Source organism: Epinephelus moara, chromosome 22, assembly GCF_006386435.1.
Source record: "Epinephelus moara isolate mb chromosome 22, YSFRI_EMoa_1.0, whole genome shotgun sequence".
Lineage (NCBI taxonomy): Eukaryota > Metazoa > Chordata > Actinopteri > Perciformes > Serranidae > Epinephelus > Epinephelus moara.
In genome coordinates, this window is record NC_065527.1 from 25,077,048 (window position 1) to 25,095,185 (window position 18,138).

Sequence of the window (18,138 nt, forward strand, 5' to 3'; positions counted from 1 at the left end):
CCATGTTGAGAACCGTGTGCAGACAACTTATACGCTGTGAATTTTGCAAGTATTTTTGAGATACTCAACCAATCACATAAATGGTTTTAGGGTGAACTGAATTGAATCACATTAGAGTGTAGAGTTCAAACTTTCCAGGACTACCACTACCAATTTAGATTGCTCAATTCAGACAAATCTGTTGATCAATCAGTCAGTAGTTATTCTAATGTCGAACAACTTTGAAAATAGCCGCCATTTTAACATTGCTTGTTTTGTTTGTCCAACAGTTCAAAATCCTAAACTGTTCAATTTACAGTTATCTATGACAGGCTCTATGTGATTTGATGTTTGATGACCAAGATAGTTCTTTCATTTAAAAAAAAAAAAGACCCAATAAACATAAAAAAACAAGTGTGACTTTACAACAAGATGGCACACACTGTTGAATATTAGGCCACAATGTTTATTCAGTAGTGTTGTTTCAACTTATAGGTACAATACTGTCAGCTTTTGTAAGACTAAAAAAAAGTTACCATTACAGTCATCCATGCTCACAGAATGCCAGTCAACTCGTTTACACCCCTCCTTTGTGTACACACCCGCCACATGCTCACCTTGAGCAAGTACATTTCCAAATGGTAGGCACTTTGAAGGTTTAAAACATTTGTGAATATACATTTATATATATTTATATATCTTTTCATATACTAATAAGCAATTGGACTCAAAGGTCAGGTCTCTAATAAGAGAGAAAGAGAAAGAAAACTAAAAGAGTGAAGAAAAAGAGGAAACAACATGATGTGGCCGTGGTGGAGGAGGTCTGAGAGGAGGGTGGGAGTAGAAATACTGTGAGTCTTTGGGTTTTTCAGTATAGTTCAGTACCTTGCCGTGCTATGACACGAGCGGACAACAAAGAGGGGGAGAAAAGGATGGACAACAAAGGGGTCACAGACAGATTGGAAGAATATGAGGGATGGCGATGCAGAGGGATGAACAGCTTCATGTGGGTGTGACGGCATCTACTGTGTCTACTTCACGTTACTGTACAGCTGAAAAAGGCAACTTCACAAACCTGCTGGACAAAACACGTGCGTCTCTTCAGAGCAAGTTCATGTAGACGTAACATAAAAATTAAAAAAAGACAGTAACTTGTTGTCATGTGAGCGTAACCTTCATTTGATGTAGCTACGTGGCTATGCTGCAGCCTTATATTTCGTAAAACGCAGGTTTTCAACCTGGTAAACAACCTCATCTCTCAGCAGAAGCTTTTTGCAATACCTGTGCTGACCACTATAAAAACATGAGTAGCCCTCAACATGAGTGTCTTGTCAAAGACTATTCAGAACACAACACTACATTTTCTGTGCAGCCTTATTTATCAATCCCTCTGAGAGAAACTTGGTTTTCTAGAGGGAAGGTTTGGGTGTTGTTTGCTGCGGAGGTATGCACACTGCATGTGGGGATTTGGCCCTGGCCTGGTGTGTTTGTGTCCAAGCAGTAGCAGGCCTTCAGTGACCAGATCTTTGGGCCTAAAGCGTCAACACTGGGACGGGGACAATAACAGCACGCTACACGGGTGGCTCCGTGCAGCTGAAAAAGAGTGAGTCTAGGGAGGTGGGGGGTTGACAACTCAACTGGCCATGCTCCAATCTGATTAAAAAGAAGGTGGTGGAGTGAGGGAGGTTAGGGTAAACATAGCAAGGGGGGAGGAGATGTTAGAGTGAAAGGGTGCTAGCAGAGTTTGGGTGCAGTCACTAAACTCAGGGGACACATCGGGGAGCGAGGCAGTGGCTACGGGCCAAAAACACCACAAGCCACAGAGAAGAAACTTCACCCCACGTACACTCAAAGCTGCACGACAGCAGTGGGAAGCAAAAGCAGTGAATGTGCAATGTGAAAGAGAATGCCTTCAAATAGAAAAAAAGTTCAGCGAGACAAAAACAACAGAAGTGAGATTTGTGATTTTTCTTCGAGCCCTGACACACTTATTTTTATCTTTTAAAGACCTGTTCCTGGTATGTAAATAAAACGCTGTCAAAAAAAAGAAGACAAGGCTACACCGAGAAGAGAACAAACAAATAAACAAGACATGATGAAACGCTCACGGTTGACTAAAAAACTGATGTGAGAGCAAATAATAAACATTGTAACCTGAAGGGAGAACATTTACATTGACCGTTAACAGCGTTAATATGAAGACCAAAGAGCTTCATCAAAACTACAAAGGCATTTTTTTTTAACATCAGAGAAAAGATAAATTAATGTAATACACCTTTAGAGATCAACAACAGACATGCTAGGACAAAATAAAAAGAAAAAAAATGAAAGTAGGATTGATACAGAATAATTATATTCAATTATTTCCACTTTTAAATTTTTTTCCTTTACAAATAACATACTGCTACAGTTAAAAGTAGTCAGCGACTAGAAACAGCTCCTTTCGACAGAAGACAGATGCGATTAGTTTCCTCGCCTTTACAGATCCTGTTTTTTTATTCTTTTTTTCAGCCTTTTCAAATAATACACAAAATGTTTAAATACACTGAGATTTGCCATAAAATGAGAAATGCTTGGTTTTCATTTTTTAAAAAAAGAAGAAAGTAAAAGGTCTTAATTACAATACTCTATGCAAAAGCTTTCCTTTATGCTATTTTTCCTTAATCAGCTTGAAAACGTTTTGTTGTTTCTTGTTGGGTTTGAACGGGTTTGCTGTCGTCTCGGACTGTGTTTCTGACAGTCGCTCGCGATTCCGCTGATCTGATGACGGGAGGGTTTTATGCATAAAACTCCTTGGTTGGGGCCTTCTGATAGGCTGCGCCGGAGGGTTTCCTCTCTCCCAGATCATAGCTGCCCTCGTCCTTCTTCCTCATGCGGTAGACCAGGAGGAGGATGAGGAAGATGGCGAACAGGAAGCCGATCACACCGCCTGCAATAACAGCTGGGAGAGGCAGAGACAGAAAGGGAAGGTAACCATCAGTGCTCAGAAAATCAAATCAGTGTCTACTGTGGAACATTATTTTCTACTTCCAAGACAAGGTGACATCGGCTAGTGACAGATTTCTTGAGGCAGGCTACTGGAGGTTTTTACATTACATAGCCTAAACTGCTACATGTAGCTACATGCTAACGTCAGAGAACCATGTAATTTTGGTTGCCGGTGTTGTTCATTTCTCCCAAAGTTTGGATCATATTCCTGCAGGAACATGTGCAGCTGTGTTTAGAAGCTTTTAATGGGGATTTTTCATGGTAGAAAGTGCAGCTTTACTTCATTACAATCATTCCCCAGCGGCAATGACGATGCAGAGACACTAAGATACAGAAGTCCCTGAAACACCGACCAGTCAGAGCAGACTGGGCTTTTTCGGTAGGGGGTGAATACAGGTGTATTCAGGTGGACAGTATGAGGAAAATTAAGGTTTTTGAACATGAACGCATGTAAACATGTTCTAGCAGAAGCCCAAAATACAAGTATGAAGCTGAAAATTAGCATAATAGGTCCTCTTTAATCTTGTCTTGAAGAAAGCCCCTCTCATGACCTGAGCTGCTTCGTCTAAAATAAACCGAACCTTGTGTAATCAATTACAACACAGTTTATTTTAGCAGCCGTATCAGCTATTGTTGCAACAAATTTCAATATCACAATGTAATTCACCAGCAAATGATCAAAACTGAGGTCTTAAATGTGGTGAGACCAAGTGGCACTTGTCTCAGCTGAATGTTATAATCAATGCAATTGCTTCATGTCAATGGAAAAAACCCACAATCTGTCTCAAGAGATTCAAACTCAATCATTTTCTGAGGTTCATTTCACTTCTCCTAATGCCTGTTGGTGAGTTTAAAAGTTTGTGTTACGTTTAGGGGGTATTAGGACTCCGATCCTTGATTGGTACACAGAGCTGTGTTGTCCCTAATGGCGTTTGATTCGACACGGTCTGTATTCCAATCACTGAGTGCCGACTGGGGCTTAAGAGGAAAAAGCTGATGGCACTGGTTCCACTGCTTAACAGTCGGGCAAATAATTCCAATGGGGACAAACAAACAAACAACAACAGTCCAGCGTGGCTTGAACTAAATCCTGTTTCTGCTCCTGAACTGGCTGATAAATCTCATCGGAAGACGGATATATTGTCAGCAAACACAAAAAGTACTTTGCTTCTGAGGGGTTCTTCTGGTGGGTTAGGAATGGAATCTTATTTGTAGCAGATTTTATTTGTATTTATTTTTATTTGTATTTATTATTATTTTTATTTGGGCAGATTAATAATTTAGTGGCCTTATGTTATCAATACAATGCTTCAGCAAGCACTACAGCACAACATACATAATGCATACATTATAAAAGTAGCAGATACAGAATAAAAGCAGTGCCATGGATGAGGTAGTGTGATTACTCATGGTTGCAAGTTTGGTTTGCTTTAAGCCATCTGGTTTCAAACAGCTTTGTACATTCACTTGTTTAATGTGATTTGTCATTTTTGGAGTGAGTCTTTGAGATTTCACTTTCTTTCTCATCAGTCACGTCACCATCTGCTGGCAAATTAACTTGAGTGATTCTACAGTAGAGTGTTATAAGTCTTTTAGTTTGGTAAATTAAGGCGTGTGTAGGAAGAGAGTGGAGGGGCAGCACTGATGTCACACAGGTGTGACTTGTTCTTCGTCACTGATTCAACACACCTGGGGGGACACCGGAAGAGCCTTGGATAACATATTGAGTTGTGCCATGACAGTCCTGTGAGGGTGAGCTGTTTGATTTGTTGTTTCGGACTCTGGTTATGGTTACTGGTTATGTGACCATACCTGACAAATGTCTCTGTTAGACTGAAACGCTGATCAGTTTAAGTCAATTTGTAGGGAGCTATCAGTGCAGTTTTTGATCCAGCACCTGTATATGTTTTTGGAATGTGTGTAGCATACACGAAGTTACTAAACTACCATACTACAGGCCACAGACAGGCCAAAAATATCTGCCCAGGCTGTAATAAAGGAATTCTTCACCTCCCAAATAATCATTTGTATATAAGTTATTCACCCAGTTTTATGTTGAATTCATGAAAAAAAAACTTTTCCTGCACTTTTAAGTTTTAAAGGGTTAGTTCAAATTCACCGATGCTACACAGTAACACAAACAAACTCACAGACTGAGGCAGCGGTAGACAAACAGCTCCGTGTTCAGCTAGATAAAATTACTGTTTTTGTCAATGGAGTCTGGCTTTAAAGTAGCATTGAGTACCATTCACATCTGAACCGATACTGGTACGGGTTGAGATACCTCTAATTTGGTACTGGTGGCCAACGGTACCTTTTTGCTACTTTCTTCTGTCTCTGTCTGTCTGCTTGTATGCATATGTGTGTCTGCTCTTCTAGCAGTGCTAGAAAAGACCAGATGCCGAAATACTTGTGGAAGATCGGTGTTGCAGTGCTAGTTTTGGCTTGGTAGGAAACCTACAGAGCGGCCTACGGAGCAACCAATGAGCTCTGTGGTAGGCCTCGGGCGCTTTTGCCCCCTGTCTGAAGTTTAACCTGATGGCTCCTTGGAGCTCCTTGGACTGCTTCCAGGCTTTGGAGCACTTCGTGGCACTTCCACCTCTTGTCTTAACCCACATTCTCACTCAGATGCTCACTCAGATACCGACATTTGGCATGATTGACGTTGTTACTTGGTTACGACGACGTTATTCTGTGTATACCCTTAAAAGCGCAGAGTTAAGTACCCAACCCTACTTTGAAGAGAGCATAGATAAGCTAGATAGATAACTTTCACTTTCAGTTCAGTTTTAAATAGTAAGGTTTTAGCAAAAATGCACGTGTCTGGGAAGAACTGCGCATAAGACTGGATAAATGAGACTTGGATTATACTGCACGAGTTGTGTGAGAGTTTGTAAATGGATGTTTTGATATAGTTTCGCTGTTGCTACATGTGGTCAACTATGACGTCAGTTCAAAAAGAATTTTGTTTGCATGTGAGAAAAGCAAAGCGTTCCTCACAAATTCAATGTTGCACAGCGTGAGTAACTCATATAGATGGTGATTTGAGGGGTGACGTATTCCTTTATGAAGGCCCCGCCCCCCCCGCCCCCCCCACCCCCCGCCTGTCCAGCTTTGACCCTGACTCTCCTCGCTACTGCTCCTAACTCGCCGCATGGCCTTATTTCACTCTCCCTCACAATTATGCCGCTTATGTGCTTCTTTATAGCTTCCTAATCTGTTTAGGGTCTCTCCTGGTGCTATCTGCCCTCTGCTCCACTTAAGGTTTCCACATGTTGACTGTCACAGCCCCATGGGTAACGATCCTGGCACACAACCAGCTGCCGAGCTTCGAGAAGCGATAACGCACTGCGGAACGAATAAATGAAAATTAGATTATGGGCAATTATTTTTATAGAAGTCATACGGGAGATGAAGAGTGATGGTTATAATTTAGAAGAAGGGTAAAGAGAGTGAGGTAGGGAAGGCAAGAAGGGAGAGGTGAGCGGTGACCCAGGTATTTAGACTCTTTTTTTTTCTGTCACAATCCAAGAACAATATGCAAAAGACGAAATGAGACTATCAATAGGAGAGACATGTGAGCTGAGTTCTCATCTAACCAATGCTGTCCTGATTTGTCCTTGTTGATGCTGTTCCTGCATATTGCCAACACCAGATGGATATCACAACAAAGTAAAAGTGAGGTGCCAATCAATGTTTGCCTCAGACACGTAGGGAAAGAGAGACAGCATCAGAGAGCACAGTGATTTCGAGTCAGATAATTTCCTTTCCAGCCTCTTTGATGTATTCAAAGCGACACGCACACACACTTGAAACACCCACAATGCTGTGAACTCTACAAGGTCCCACGGAGGGAAGCAGATGGAGTTTATTAAAAATAATTATTTTGAGAAGCAGATTAGGTGGGAGACATAAGGGAAAATATTTCCTGGATTTTTCAAGACTAAGATGTTTACCAGAAATATGCTGATATGTAACGTATTAGAATTTGAGAAACATTAAGACAGCAAATTAAATAACGATCCCAAAATGCATCAAAGACTTTACTGGTGGAGAATAAAACTAAAAGGATACTTTCATTATGGGCTGAAATATTAAAGGAACATTTTTAATGCTTTCTTGTTAAGAGTTGAGTTCTGTCAATATTTTGCATCAAAACTTTTCATACTGGCAGTGATGTAAATTTGCAACAACGGGATCCCATTGACCCAGAGCAGCATCTGGCCGTCTGTCTTAGGTAAGTTGTTGTTGTACAGTCTAAGCTACTGTGAGCAGTTTTATTGAATTTCCTTTTAGCTAATTGCTCTGGGTGAATTTGAGTTTTCTTTGGCATAAACTGTGCTTTTATTGTGAAAAGTAAGAACTGAAGGAGTGGATCTGGTATGCGCTGCCTTTGTCAAGCTTGGAAGTTTGCCATCCTGGTTCACACTACAGCTGGGCTGTCTCTAATACCAGTGTTGGGGCTTCAGAGCTTCAGTTGTAAATGCCCATGAATATTTGAACTTCAACGAGACGCGACTGTCCCGGTCTCAGGTTGGTATGACTTAGTGCTGCTGTGTTTGTTCGAGAGAGTAATAGAGAGGAGGAGGAGAAGGTGGAAGGTGGACTATTGTACACAATGTTTCTTTAAGTTGTTGCTTTCCTTCCAGTTTCATTTTCATTAGCTCTTTCATTCGCACTTTCCTTTCATTTTCCTCCACAAGAAAAGACAGAACAAAAAAACATAGCATTCAAACACTTGGACGTTGATGACCATGGCAATGATTAAAGCTTCGAAGCATTTGGGTCAGCCCTTAACTACAGAGCCACTGTGTTGCTGTTTCATAATCCTCACATAATAGCAGGAGGAACCAGCTAGCCTGGCTTTGTGCAAGAGTAAAAGCATTCACCTAGCAGCTCCTCTAAAGCTCACTAAATAACAACTTATACCTCAGCTACATACCTGTGTCCAGTCTTGGAACTAAGCTCAACTAATCGACTGCTGACGGTAGCTTCATGTGTGGCCTCCCACACAAACAGCGATGCCAGTCTTCTCATTTAACTATCACATTGAACATTTCTTTTAAGACAGCCCTTAATGTATCTGCATTCAGCTTCACAGCAAACTGAGTATTGTCTCTTATGGAAAAGCTGCTGTATCGTCCCACCAATGGCCAGATGGTTTTAAATAATTAATAACACAAACTGGAGTCAAATTGATCGTACATATATCTTTCTCTATTGAAGTCTCGTATGTGGTTCGAAGTCTGTTGCAGCACATACCTGCCAGCACCTCTGTCCTCTGGAAGAGGTTTTCAGTGCGGACCTCAATGGCCTCCTGGGGTGATCCGGGAGCACTAGTCGTACTTGTCATCTGGTTCCTCTGCATGTCCTCTGTAACTGGCACTGGTGCCTGAATGAGAAGATGAAAAACAGGAGGGTAAGAGAAGAGACTAGGTTGCGTTATTGAAAGCTGGCTTTCACTTTCTATTCTCCTGATATTCCTTATCTGTGTGTTAAGAGGACTTTGTTTAATTTAGATGTTATGGCATAATCCCTTAACTCCTTCCTGGTATGATCACAACTGTTAATATTCAATAAATAGTTTGACATTTTAGGAATTATACTCTGTTAATTTTTTGCTGAGAGTTGTATAGGAGATTGATAACCACTCTTATGTCTAGGTAACCAAATCTGCCTACCTAACAGCACCTCTAAAACACACTTAAATTATATATAATTTGTTTAATCTGTACAAAAACTGATGTTTAAAAATGACAGTGATTCTGATGCTGGGTTCTTGTCGTCACTATGAGGTTATGAGGCAACCAGCTGAGACTTGAGGAAGTCTCTGTGCTGGGGCCAAGAAATAATCCCAGAACAGATAAGACAAAAACAACCAAGACATAAGGTGTTAATTAATGAGCTTGTGTTGGTCGGTGGATTTTGACAGAGCCAGGCCTACTGTTCCTCCATTTCCAGTCTTTATGCTAAGCTAAGATAAACAACTGCTGCCTCTAGCTCCATACTGAACATACAAACATGACACGTTTTAATCTTCTAATCTTGGCAAGAAAGCAAATACATGTATTACAAAAAAATGTTTAACAATTCCTTTAAAGAAAATGAAGTGACGGTTTAAATGGTCCACTTAGTATGGAGGTCTAGTCAAAGCCGGAGAATGGGGACCAAAATTGAACTTGGCCAATGAAACCTATGGGGGCTGGCCAGATACAAAATCCAGAATGCCCAAAAGATTGGTACAATGCTCCAAAAACTAGGCAATGACAACAGAGCCAGTGACCTGAGGGTTTTTCTAGGAGTCTAGGAAAAGAAGTATCTGGAATGGATCTGGGCCCATGTATCCTGTGCTTTTTTCAATAACACTAGAGAAGGATGCAAAGGAGCAAAATGGACCTGGTCCAGTGCATTTGGCTAAGGGAGTAGTGACAGAGGCAAGAGTGGGGGAAATGGAACTGAGCCAGGTAGGCTTGGCTTAGTGGGTTGAGACCTTGACGACTAATCCCGAACAGATGTAGTATCCAGTGCAGTACAGTAAGAGTGCATCCCACTGAAGTGAGATCTAGGATGGTTCCAGAATATGTGATTATGTCCGAGAGAGATGTAATCCTCCATAATTTGCAATGGAGCGAAAACATTGAGAATTGACGTGAGCACTTGATCTTTATCCTGAACGCACCCTCACGGCTCCTGGTATTACAGGGGATTTGATGCCACACTAGGTCAGCTAAAGGGAAACTGAGGTACTGTGTCCCTTTCTGTCGAATCAGGAGAGTTAAAATGAGGACTTTAAATGAAAATCTATCACTTCAATTTCAAACAGTCAAAACTTTCTGCCATGTCTTGTCCTCACTTTCGTCCAAATCTTCAGCCAAGATCATCCAAACTAGCAACACACAACCTCTTCTTTGGTATCATATCTACATCATTGTAGTTTAGGCCCCAATCAGACAGAGTGTGCTTTAGCAGCCTGGGGTGGCTTTTTGTAATTGTTTTCAATGAGAGAGAAGCATTTTGCTTACTGCTTTCGTGTTGCTGAGCGCATCACATTTTCCGCTCTCTGTGCCTCACATTTTTGCAGGAGCACCCTGAACACATCAAGCTGAAAAACCCTCAACTCAGAGCAGCAAAAGAACCCAACATCATTGGTGTTTTTTGCCATTGTTCAATCTGATCAATGGAGAGACGGGCCTTCTGTGGTGGCGATGACAACAAGGTGTAGTGTAAAGTGTTAAGCTGATGTAAGATCACTTTCATGGTCAACCAACTCGACAAGCTCATATGTGAACAATCTGTAGCCTCCACAATTATCTAACGTGTCACCAACTGTAATCAGGTCTGATGATTGACAGCAGATTGTCAAACTGTCTCCAACTCATCCTAAAATAAGACTTGAACCAGCTGGTGCTCCTTGTGGTTTCCCCTCTTTTTGAGGGTCTCAAGTACCCACATGGATCTCTGTTTCCCTGTGTCTAGTCCCCAAGTGCCCCCGCGTGTTAATTTCTTATGCAGACTTTAAGGCACAGAGCTGTGAGTTTACTTCACAGCAAAATAGAGTGCTCCAGGAATGAGTCCTAAAACCCAGAAATGAGTTCACATTTGAGCACTCCCACTTCCTTTGTTTTAAAGTCAATGGGTTTTTTGACTGTGATTTTTGGTTAGATGCCTGAAAAAGGTGTGTGGTTAACACAAACTTAAGAGACTTTCAAGTTTTGTTCTACAACATAAAATCCATTAGTAAACACCCCACTCGTGTGGTGGCGATGTTAAGTTATGTGACTGTGGTGTAGTTCGTTTATAGCCTAACATTAGCGTTATACTTCTGGCAGTTGCATTAAGGTTTTAAAAATCATTAAAATGGTGTTCATCTGTGAAGATTATCTTGCTGAGTGTGTGTAAGTGTCATATACGTTTGCCACAGAGCTTAGTTTCTGAAATAATCCAAAATCCAGTGGAAAAATTCCATAGGCTTTTTGACGAGGGAACCAGGGCGACATTGACTTCTGACACGTCATCCCTGAAGCACTCTATAGCGGTTAAGACAGTTGATTCAGTGGTTGACTATCAACAGTGAAAAAAGACACAGCAAGATGGAAAAAGCGCTCTGTCTGATCTGGGCAGGCTTCGACAAAAAAAAAAAAAAAAGAAAACAATGCATTGTGCTTTCTGTTTTGCAACACTGTCCCCATTATGTCCAGTGCATTTCTTGGTCACAGTTGTTCGAAAATATAAACGCATCTAAGGGAACATTATCAAAAATGTTTGATATATGGGTTGTGTGAAAAAAAATTATATTGGTCATTATGTCAGTAGCAGATTATTTAAGATCAATAGTATCATCCTCCAAAATCCAGCATCAGTCAGGCTTCGCTTCTTACCTCTGTTCTGAATGGTTTCCTGGGTGTGGTGTCTCTGGCCTTTTCTCTGACCGTGGCTGTCTCCACCCTGGGGGTGAAATCTTTGGTGGAGTCCTGGGTGGGTTCTGCTGCATTGGGCTCGATATAAACCATACTGACAGTCACTGTTTCCTCCACCACCTCTTCAGCTCCACCTGTGAGAAAGAGGGTGACAGATAAATAATGTTTCTCCATTGATAGGCAGAGTGTGAAATGTCTTATGTGTGCTCGGTTAAGTATTACGGTATGTGTAGGGACAATACCTCACTGAATGTAAATATGCAGTTAAAATGTAAAATGTTGGCTAAATATGGGCATGCATGTTATCAATATTTTATGCCCACAGTCATATAGTTTGTCTCACTTAACTTCACGCTCTGTGGATTTAATTTTAATGCATTATTTACAGTTTGAATCTCCTACAGAATACAGAGTGTCAGAGCCGAGTAATAGGGTTTATATACAGTATTGGAAGGGCTATTGATCACAGGCCTGTCTCCCTTTACCTAGCCCGACCTTCTCTCACTGCAGTTATACAACTCTCTCACAAAAGAAGAGTTACTTCTGACCAATGAATGAGGGGTTGTAAAGGTGCTTAAAGCAAGTAGAGTGAGGAGCTAATAAAAAAAGACATGTAAAATTTGCACTCTTGCCCACGGCAGTCTGGCTGACAAGGCAATCTCAATTCAAATCAAGTGAGAGAAAGAAAGAGGTGGTGAAGAAAAAGACTAGACAAAGGGAAGAAGAGAAAGGAGGGAGATAAAGAGAGAGGAGGGAGCGGGCGGAACTTTAGTCTGCCGGTGAGAGACAGAGAATCTTGGTGGTCACAAAACTTACCTGCAGCAGACTTGAAAATTAATGTCATCATGCCTTTGGGTAATTGCCTGCTGAGCTTGCAAGTGTGTGCGTGTCTTCACCCAAGCCTGTGAGTGAGAGTGTGTAAATGTGTCTTACCTGAGCCAGACCCTGAGTTAAAGTCATCATCATCTTCAGGGTAGTATCCTCCTGAGCCTGTGTCATCCAGGTACAAGTCATCCGCCTGAGAGGAAGTCTTGGCTGCGTCTGCTATCTGCAAAACAACAAGATAACAAGATTTTGAGGGCTCGTGTCGGTTTTATTACACATCTATTTATAGTAGTGCATGTGAAAGATTTAATTCTGCACCACATTACATCAACAAAGATAAGACCTTGGCTATTTCCACATTGACTTTTTCAGTATTCCACCACCGACGGCTAAATAAGAATCAGAAAGTCTAGTGGATAAGTTTTTATTTTGGCTTTTAAATCATTTATCACAACCTCTCTGCTTTGAGACCAGCACTTCACTCGGTGATTATTCCTTTAATTGGCAAACATAAAATCCTCTTGGGTAGCATTACTAAGCTCATATCATTAGTACATTTCAAATAGCATGAATCTTTGCTAAATTTGCCATTCTGAAACTGAGACCAAATAACAATCTGTCTCCTGGTGTTTGCTACAGAGTAAGAATTAGTGCACAGATTAGACACCAATTTTCAGCTGAGTGTATGCTTAAGAGATGGCTAGTATCAACAGATCAGTCTGTGTTTTACATCTGAGCTACAGGAGCTTCCTCCAAACAAGAGAAAATGTTGACAGCTTTGATAGCGGCTCTGTAAGACTGGACGCAGGGTTTCCACACCTTCTGAAAACATCAAATTCAAGATCTTTTCAAGGGCTATCCAGGCCCAATTACCTCAAATTCAAGGACCCAACACGGCATAGTTTGAGACAGGGCTCAAGGTTAATTGCTGTTATAACACTGAGAATTTTTATAATGAGAAGTAGCGGTTTTTACAGAAGCTCACAGACAATTAAAAAGAGATAAGTTTGAATGTGTGAACACTTCTTAATTAGGCTGTGAAGTTGGTGGCAGGTGGCTGATGAAACAATAATGCAACTGCAGGTGACACATGCATCTACAGATATAGAAAGATATTAGTAGTCCTTTCAGAAATTCATTGTGTACCCTACAGCAAATGTCTGATAAATAAACAGACAACTATAATACCACCGACAACAACAGCACCAAAAAACCAAACAACCTCTTCAATATTATAGACTTTATACCCACTACATATCATGCAGACAGCAGAACATAGCCTATGTCTACTTATCCATTTTCAAAAACTTTAAAGGCCTTGGTTTTTTCCCCCTCAAATTCACAACTGTTCAAGGATTTCAGGAACCCGTGGGATGACTGGCAGTGCTTTGAGCAAAATGCTAACTTTGTATGCTCACAATAACAATGGTACAATGCTTAGCAGGTATAACATTAACCATGTCCACAGTGCTAGTTTAGCATATTAGCATGATGATGCTTGCTAATTACCAGTAAACCAAGGTACAGGTGAGGCTGATAGGAATTAGTTATTTGGTCAAAATGCATAACAGGAAATGCGATGCTACCAAGCAAACCAATCACAGTAGTTGCAGTCTGTGTTGCCACGATGTGTTGTGACATTTCTGGAGAGGTGCATGTCAGACTACGGCATAGGTTACACATCTGCAACATACCTACAGTATACCTACACTGTAGATGCAACACAGGAGTATAAATGAGCATCAAGTGTGACCTTTGACTTGCTTGTGGCGCTGGAGGAATAGTCAGGGGCTCACCAAAGTCATTAGGATTTATCCTCTGGGAACCATGAAAGACTGTATGAACTTTCCTGGCAATGCACCCAATAGGTGTTGAGATTTTTCAGTCTGGACCAAAGCTGTGAGAGGGCCAAAAGAAAAACATTACCACCCCCCCGAGTCGCATTGCTAGAGTGACTAAAACCACGTCACCACTTCATGACTTAAATGAAGCACAGGTGACTCTCCAATCACAATGTGTAGCCCCTCCCACAGCATCATCGTCTTGACAACAAGCCTGAGCGGTGGGAATGTTTGTGTTCCGGCTTAATGGAGTGATTGGCTGAAAAGACCACAGTTTAACAGAGCCTGTTTGTTTAAAAAGCACCTCCTCACATGGTGTGCGAGTTGAGATTTTAACGAGAAATAAGATAAGAAAATGGAGTTTTCACTTTAAGTGGCTTCCAGGGCGTGATGTATGTTTGACAAGTTAATATTACAGCTGTCATACAGCGTGTGTGTTTGGTAAACGTTACTATTTATATGTTGTGTTGAGTGTGTGTGACTGGAATAGCTATAAACGCATCCATGGCAACATCTATTCAACTCCTTTTCACCAATCTGTGGTCAGCTGTGCTTCCCCCTCTATACTGATAGTCCCGCTTTAGAGAAAAAGAGTACAAAGGAGAGACCCCACAATATATCATCCCTGTGTGTGTGTATGTGTGTCTGAGTGTGTGTGTGTGTCTGTGTGTGTTGCACCCATTAAGCCGGTTGCTACTGTTCCAGGTCTGCTGCACTGATAAACCCTGGGCTGAATGAAGTGGGATTGGAGGAAATAATCAATTGGTTTGACAGGAAGTAAGTGTTTTTTTTTTTCTTTCTTAACAGCAAAGAATAGGCATGCTGTGAAAAAGTTACGGGTGAAAAGAGAACTTGACAAATATTATGTTTTGGGCATTCTTTGTTTGGACAGGGAAGTGCGGCTGCAACTGTCTAATTCATTTTCAAGTCTGTGAATGATGTAAAATGTCTGTGGGTTTCGGCATTCCCATTTCCCGTGACTGCAATTTAAAATTCCAATCACAGTTTCCCAAAAGAGCATCTTTAGATTGCTTGTTTTGTCTGACGGGCAGTCCAACACCCACATATATTCAGTTTATGGATATATAAAACCCATAAAAGCAGCAAAACCTCACATTTGAGAAGCTGGAACAAGCAAGTTTTTGGGCAATTTTGCTTGATAAATGACTTCAATAATGGATTGATTATACGAGTTGTTGCAGATTAGTTTTCTGTTCAATCACTCGATGAAGCAACAAATCATTTTAGCACTAAAAGCCAGTGAGCAGAAAGAAATTCCGTCTTTCAGTTAACGTCCCTGCTGCATCTCAGCATTTCCAATTACACTTTGTATTCTACTGTGAGTGTGTTCAGCAATGCTTTTAAGTCATTGTATGTGCATATGTGTGTTTGTGCGGAGTAATGAAAGAGAGGTCTGGCACTCTCCATAACAAAGAGGCAGGGAGTACACACAGCTAACAACAGTGTGAAAGAGCAAAAAGAAAGACAGAGGCGAGATGAAACAGGACAATATCTCCATCTCTCCTCTCTCCTTTGGCTCTGACTTCTGGAAGAAAGGCCTTTCACCGCTGAGCCGCCTGATCAAAGAGAGAATTTGTTCAAAGCAACTTTATCTTAACCTTTCTTGCCTTCTTCTCCTCTAAACACAACCTCCCTCCCCTTTACTGCAACAGCCTAGCAAACCAATTCACCAGTCCACACGCTCCACAGGACTTTTTGCATTGCTGATATGAGCACAATGGACCAAAAGGAGGCAGGCCACAGATCAAATGGTCACAAAGGGCACTAATGAGATAGAGGCCACACACACACACACACACACACACACACACACACACACGCACACGCACACGCACACGCACACACGAGTGGACATGTTTTACAAATGTATGCAAACATTCACTGATTCACTGATTACACATACATTAGAGTGAGCAATTGAGCATATAACATGACACCACATGCATGGAGAGAAGAAATGCATAAAGAGCTTAAGCATTAACAATGGAGCTGTGACGCCCCTCCGGCCTTTAAACACGGATTTCAAAGATATTATAATTTAAATTAAAACACTTTCACCTGACTTGTTAAATGAATAAATGGATGATATGCATAGTGCCGCACAAGCAGGTGGCTAATTATGGCTTTATATTACTTCCTTTATAGTATATAAGGGCTATATTTAACAATTAATTTCATTTTCAATTAATATCAGTTATTTTTCTGATTGCTCAGCCAATCATATAGTGTATAAATGGTAGACAATGGCACTGTCGTAAAGGGATAGTTTGTATTTTTTATTTTAAAGTGGGGTTGTATAAGGTACTTACCTATAGTAAGTCTATTATATACAGTAGACATTAGTCGGTTCACTCCCAGTTTGGAGAGGCAGGCTGGATTACCGCCATAAGCAATGTACCTCTGTGGACGGAGACAGCAGCAAAACCTGCCACCTAATAAGTCTCACCTAAAAAAATCAACATCAGTTTAAATGTACGTTGTATTTAGAATATTTTCAGAGCTCTACCTTGCTGTCAGACAGCGATTTCTGTTATATTTGGCTCTTCTCTTTTACTCCGGTACAGGCAGCTGAGGACCCAGACCCAGGGTGAATCTGAGTAAGATGGAGCCAGCTGCCCAGGGGAAAAGACGCTTTGCTCAGTCAGGCTCCTAGATTACGTTATCTTCTGCCTTCTGCTTAGAGATGGGGACTTTCATTTGATATCTAGTGTCAGCAAAACCACCATAAGTGTAGTTTGTCTGCAGTAGCTCAAATGGCTTACTTAGCTTGTTTCCTATGTTACGTGAATGTTACTGTTACTCTACATGTCCTTTCAAACTCTCAAACACTCAAACTCTATTGAATAAAGGAGCGAATTGTTGGGTTTTTCTATTGAACAGCTAAATCTGATTTGCTTGATGTAAGTCGAGCCCTACTAATATTACTGTTTCTGTCAATGGAGTCTAGTGGCTGTGATGAGAGCATAGATGGGGAACTGAAGTCCTTAATGGCTTCCCTGTCGGAGAGGACTGTGACAGAAAGGGAAAGTGGTGAAAATTTTCTCAATATAGCATGCACTTAAACCACTATTGATTTTTTTTTAAGGGGACTTTTATAGGAGGCTGCCCCCATCCACAGCGGCATATTGCTTTGCTTCTGTGTCAGTACTGTCTGCTTCTCCCAACTAGGGGCCTGCTGACTGATGTCTACTTTAAAATATCTTGTTTTGTGCAAAACCCAAAGATATCCAGTTACTATCATAGATTACAAACAAAGCCACAAAACATTCTGTCGTAAAGGAAACAAAATCCACCCACCAGCACCTCTAAAGTTTAAACCTTTGAAGAAATGACAAGTTTGGCCTTTCAGTTAGGGAGCTTTAGAGGTGCTGGTGGGTGGATTTTGTTACCCCTGGAGAGAGCTAAGCTAACCGGCCCGATTCTGTTTACCACAGAGACATGAGAGTGGTATCAATGTTATTATCTAATTTTCAGCAAGAATGGGAATACAAGTGTTTCCCCCAATGTTGGACTTTTCCCTTTAACAATGACAATAAGGGCAATCCCCACTGAGCATAATGCTACCTTTCAGATGAGCACTGAGGTACACAGGTGTTCAGAGGCCCTGTTTATTTCAGACTTGAAGTCCGCCGACTCCTCTGATCTTCACGTTACCACACTTTAAACAAAGCGTTTGGATTAGAGAGGTTCAACTGTACGAGCTATGCTGCAACACCAAATCAGCGCAGATCTGACAGGAGGAAATGGTCTGTTTGACCTTGATAAACTTCACTAACTTTATCTCACTCACACGGACACACAGAATCTAGCAAGCACATGTGTACACAGTATAAAACTCGATAATGCGGACTTTCTATCACTTACACACACAGGCGTGTGCTCAGACACAGCAGACCCCGATAAACTTTTCCCTCTTTATCAGTCTGGTGACATTTACAGGTAGTCTCTGCTTTCAGCTCTTATCACAGACTCTGAGCTGAACCAGACATCAAGCCACCAACAAGTAAAGCAGAGCGGATGCCGGAAACCAGTTGGCTGACAGATGCAGCCTTGCAGAAGTCCCAAGT

The 18,138-nt window shown here is 41.3% G+C and overlaps 1 protein-coding gene across 1 annotated transcript in view; it reads right to left on the bottom strand.

The window, feature by feature from the left end:
• Positions 1 to 429: 429 nt before the first annotated feature.
• sdc2 (syndecan 2) overlaps positions 430 to 18,138 on the bottom strand; it is a 62,539-nt gene continuing 44,830 nt past the window's right edge. Inside the window, exons 2-5 of the mRNA XM_050034287.1 lie at positions 12,318 to 12,432; positions 11,346 to 11,518; positions 8,230 to 8,359; positions 430 to 2,920 (exon numbers count right to left, since the gene is read on the bottom strand). Of these exons, the coding sequence (XP_049890244.1) occupies positions 2,757 to 2,920; positions 8,230 to 8,359; positions 11,346 to 11,518; positions 12,318 to 12,432 (582 nt within the window). The 3' untranslated portion in view covers positions 430 to 2,756. The remainder of the gene's footprint in view (positions 2,921 to 8,229; positions 8,360 to 11,345; positions 11,519 to 12,317; positions 12,433 to 18,138) is intronic.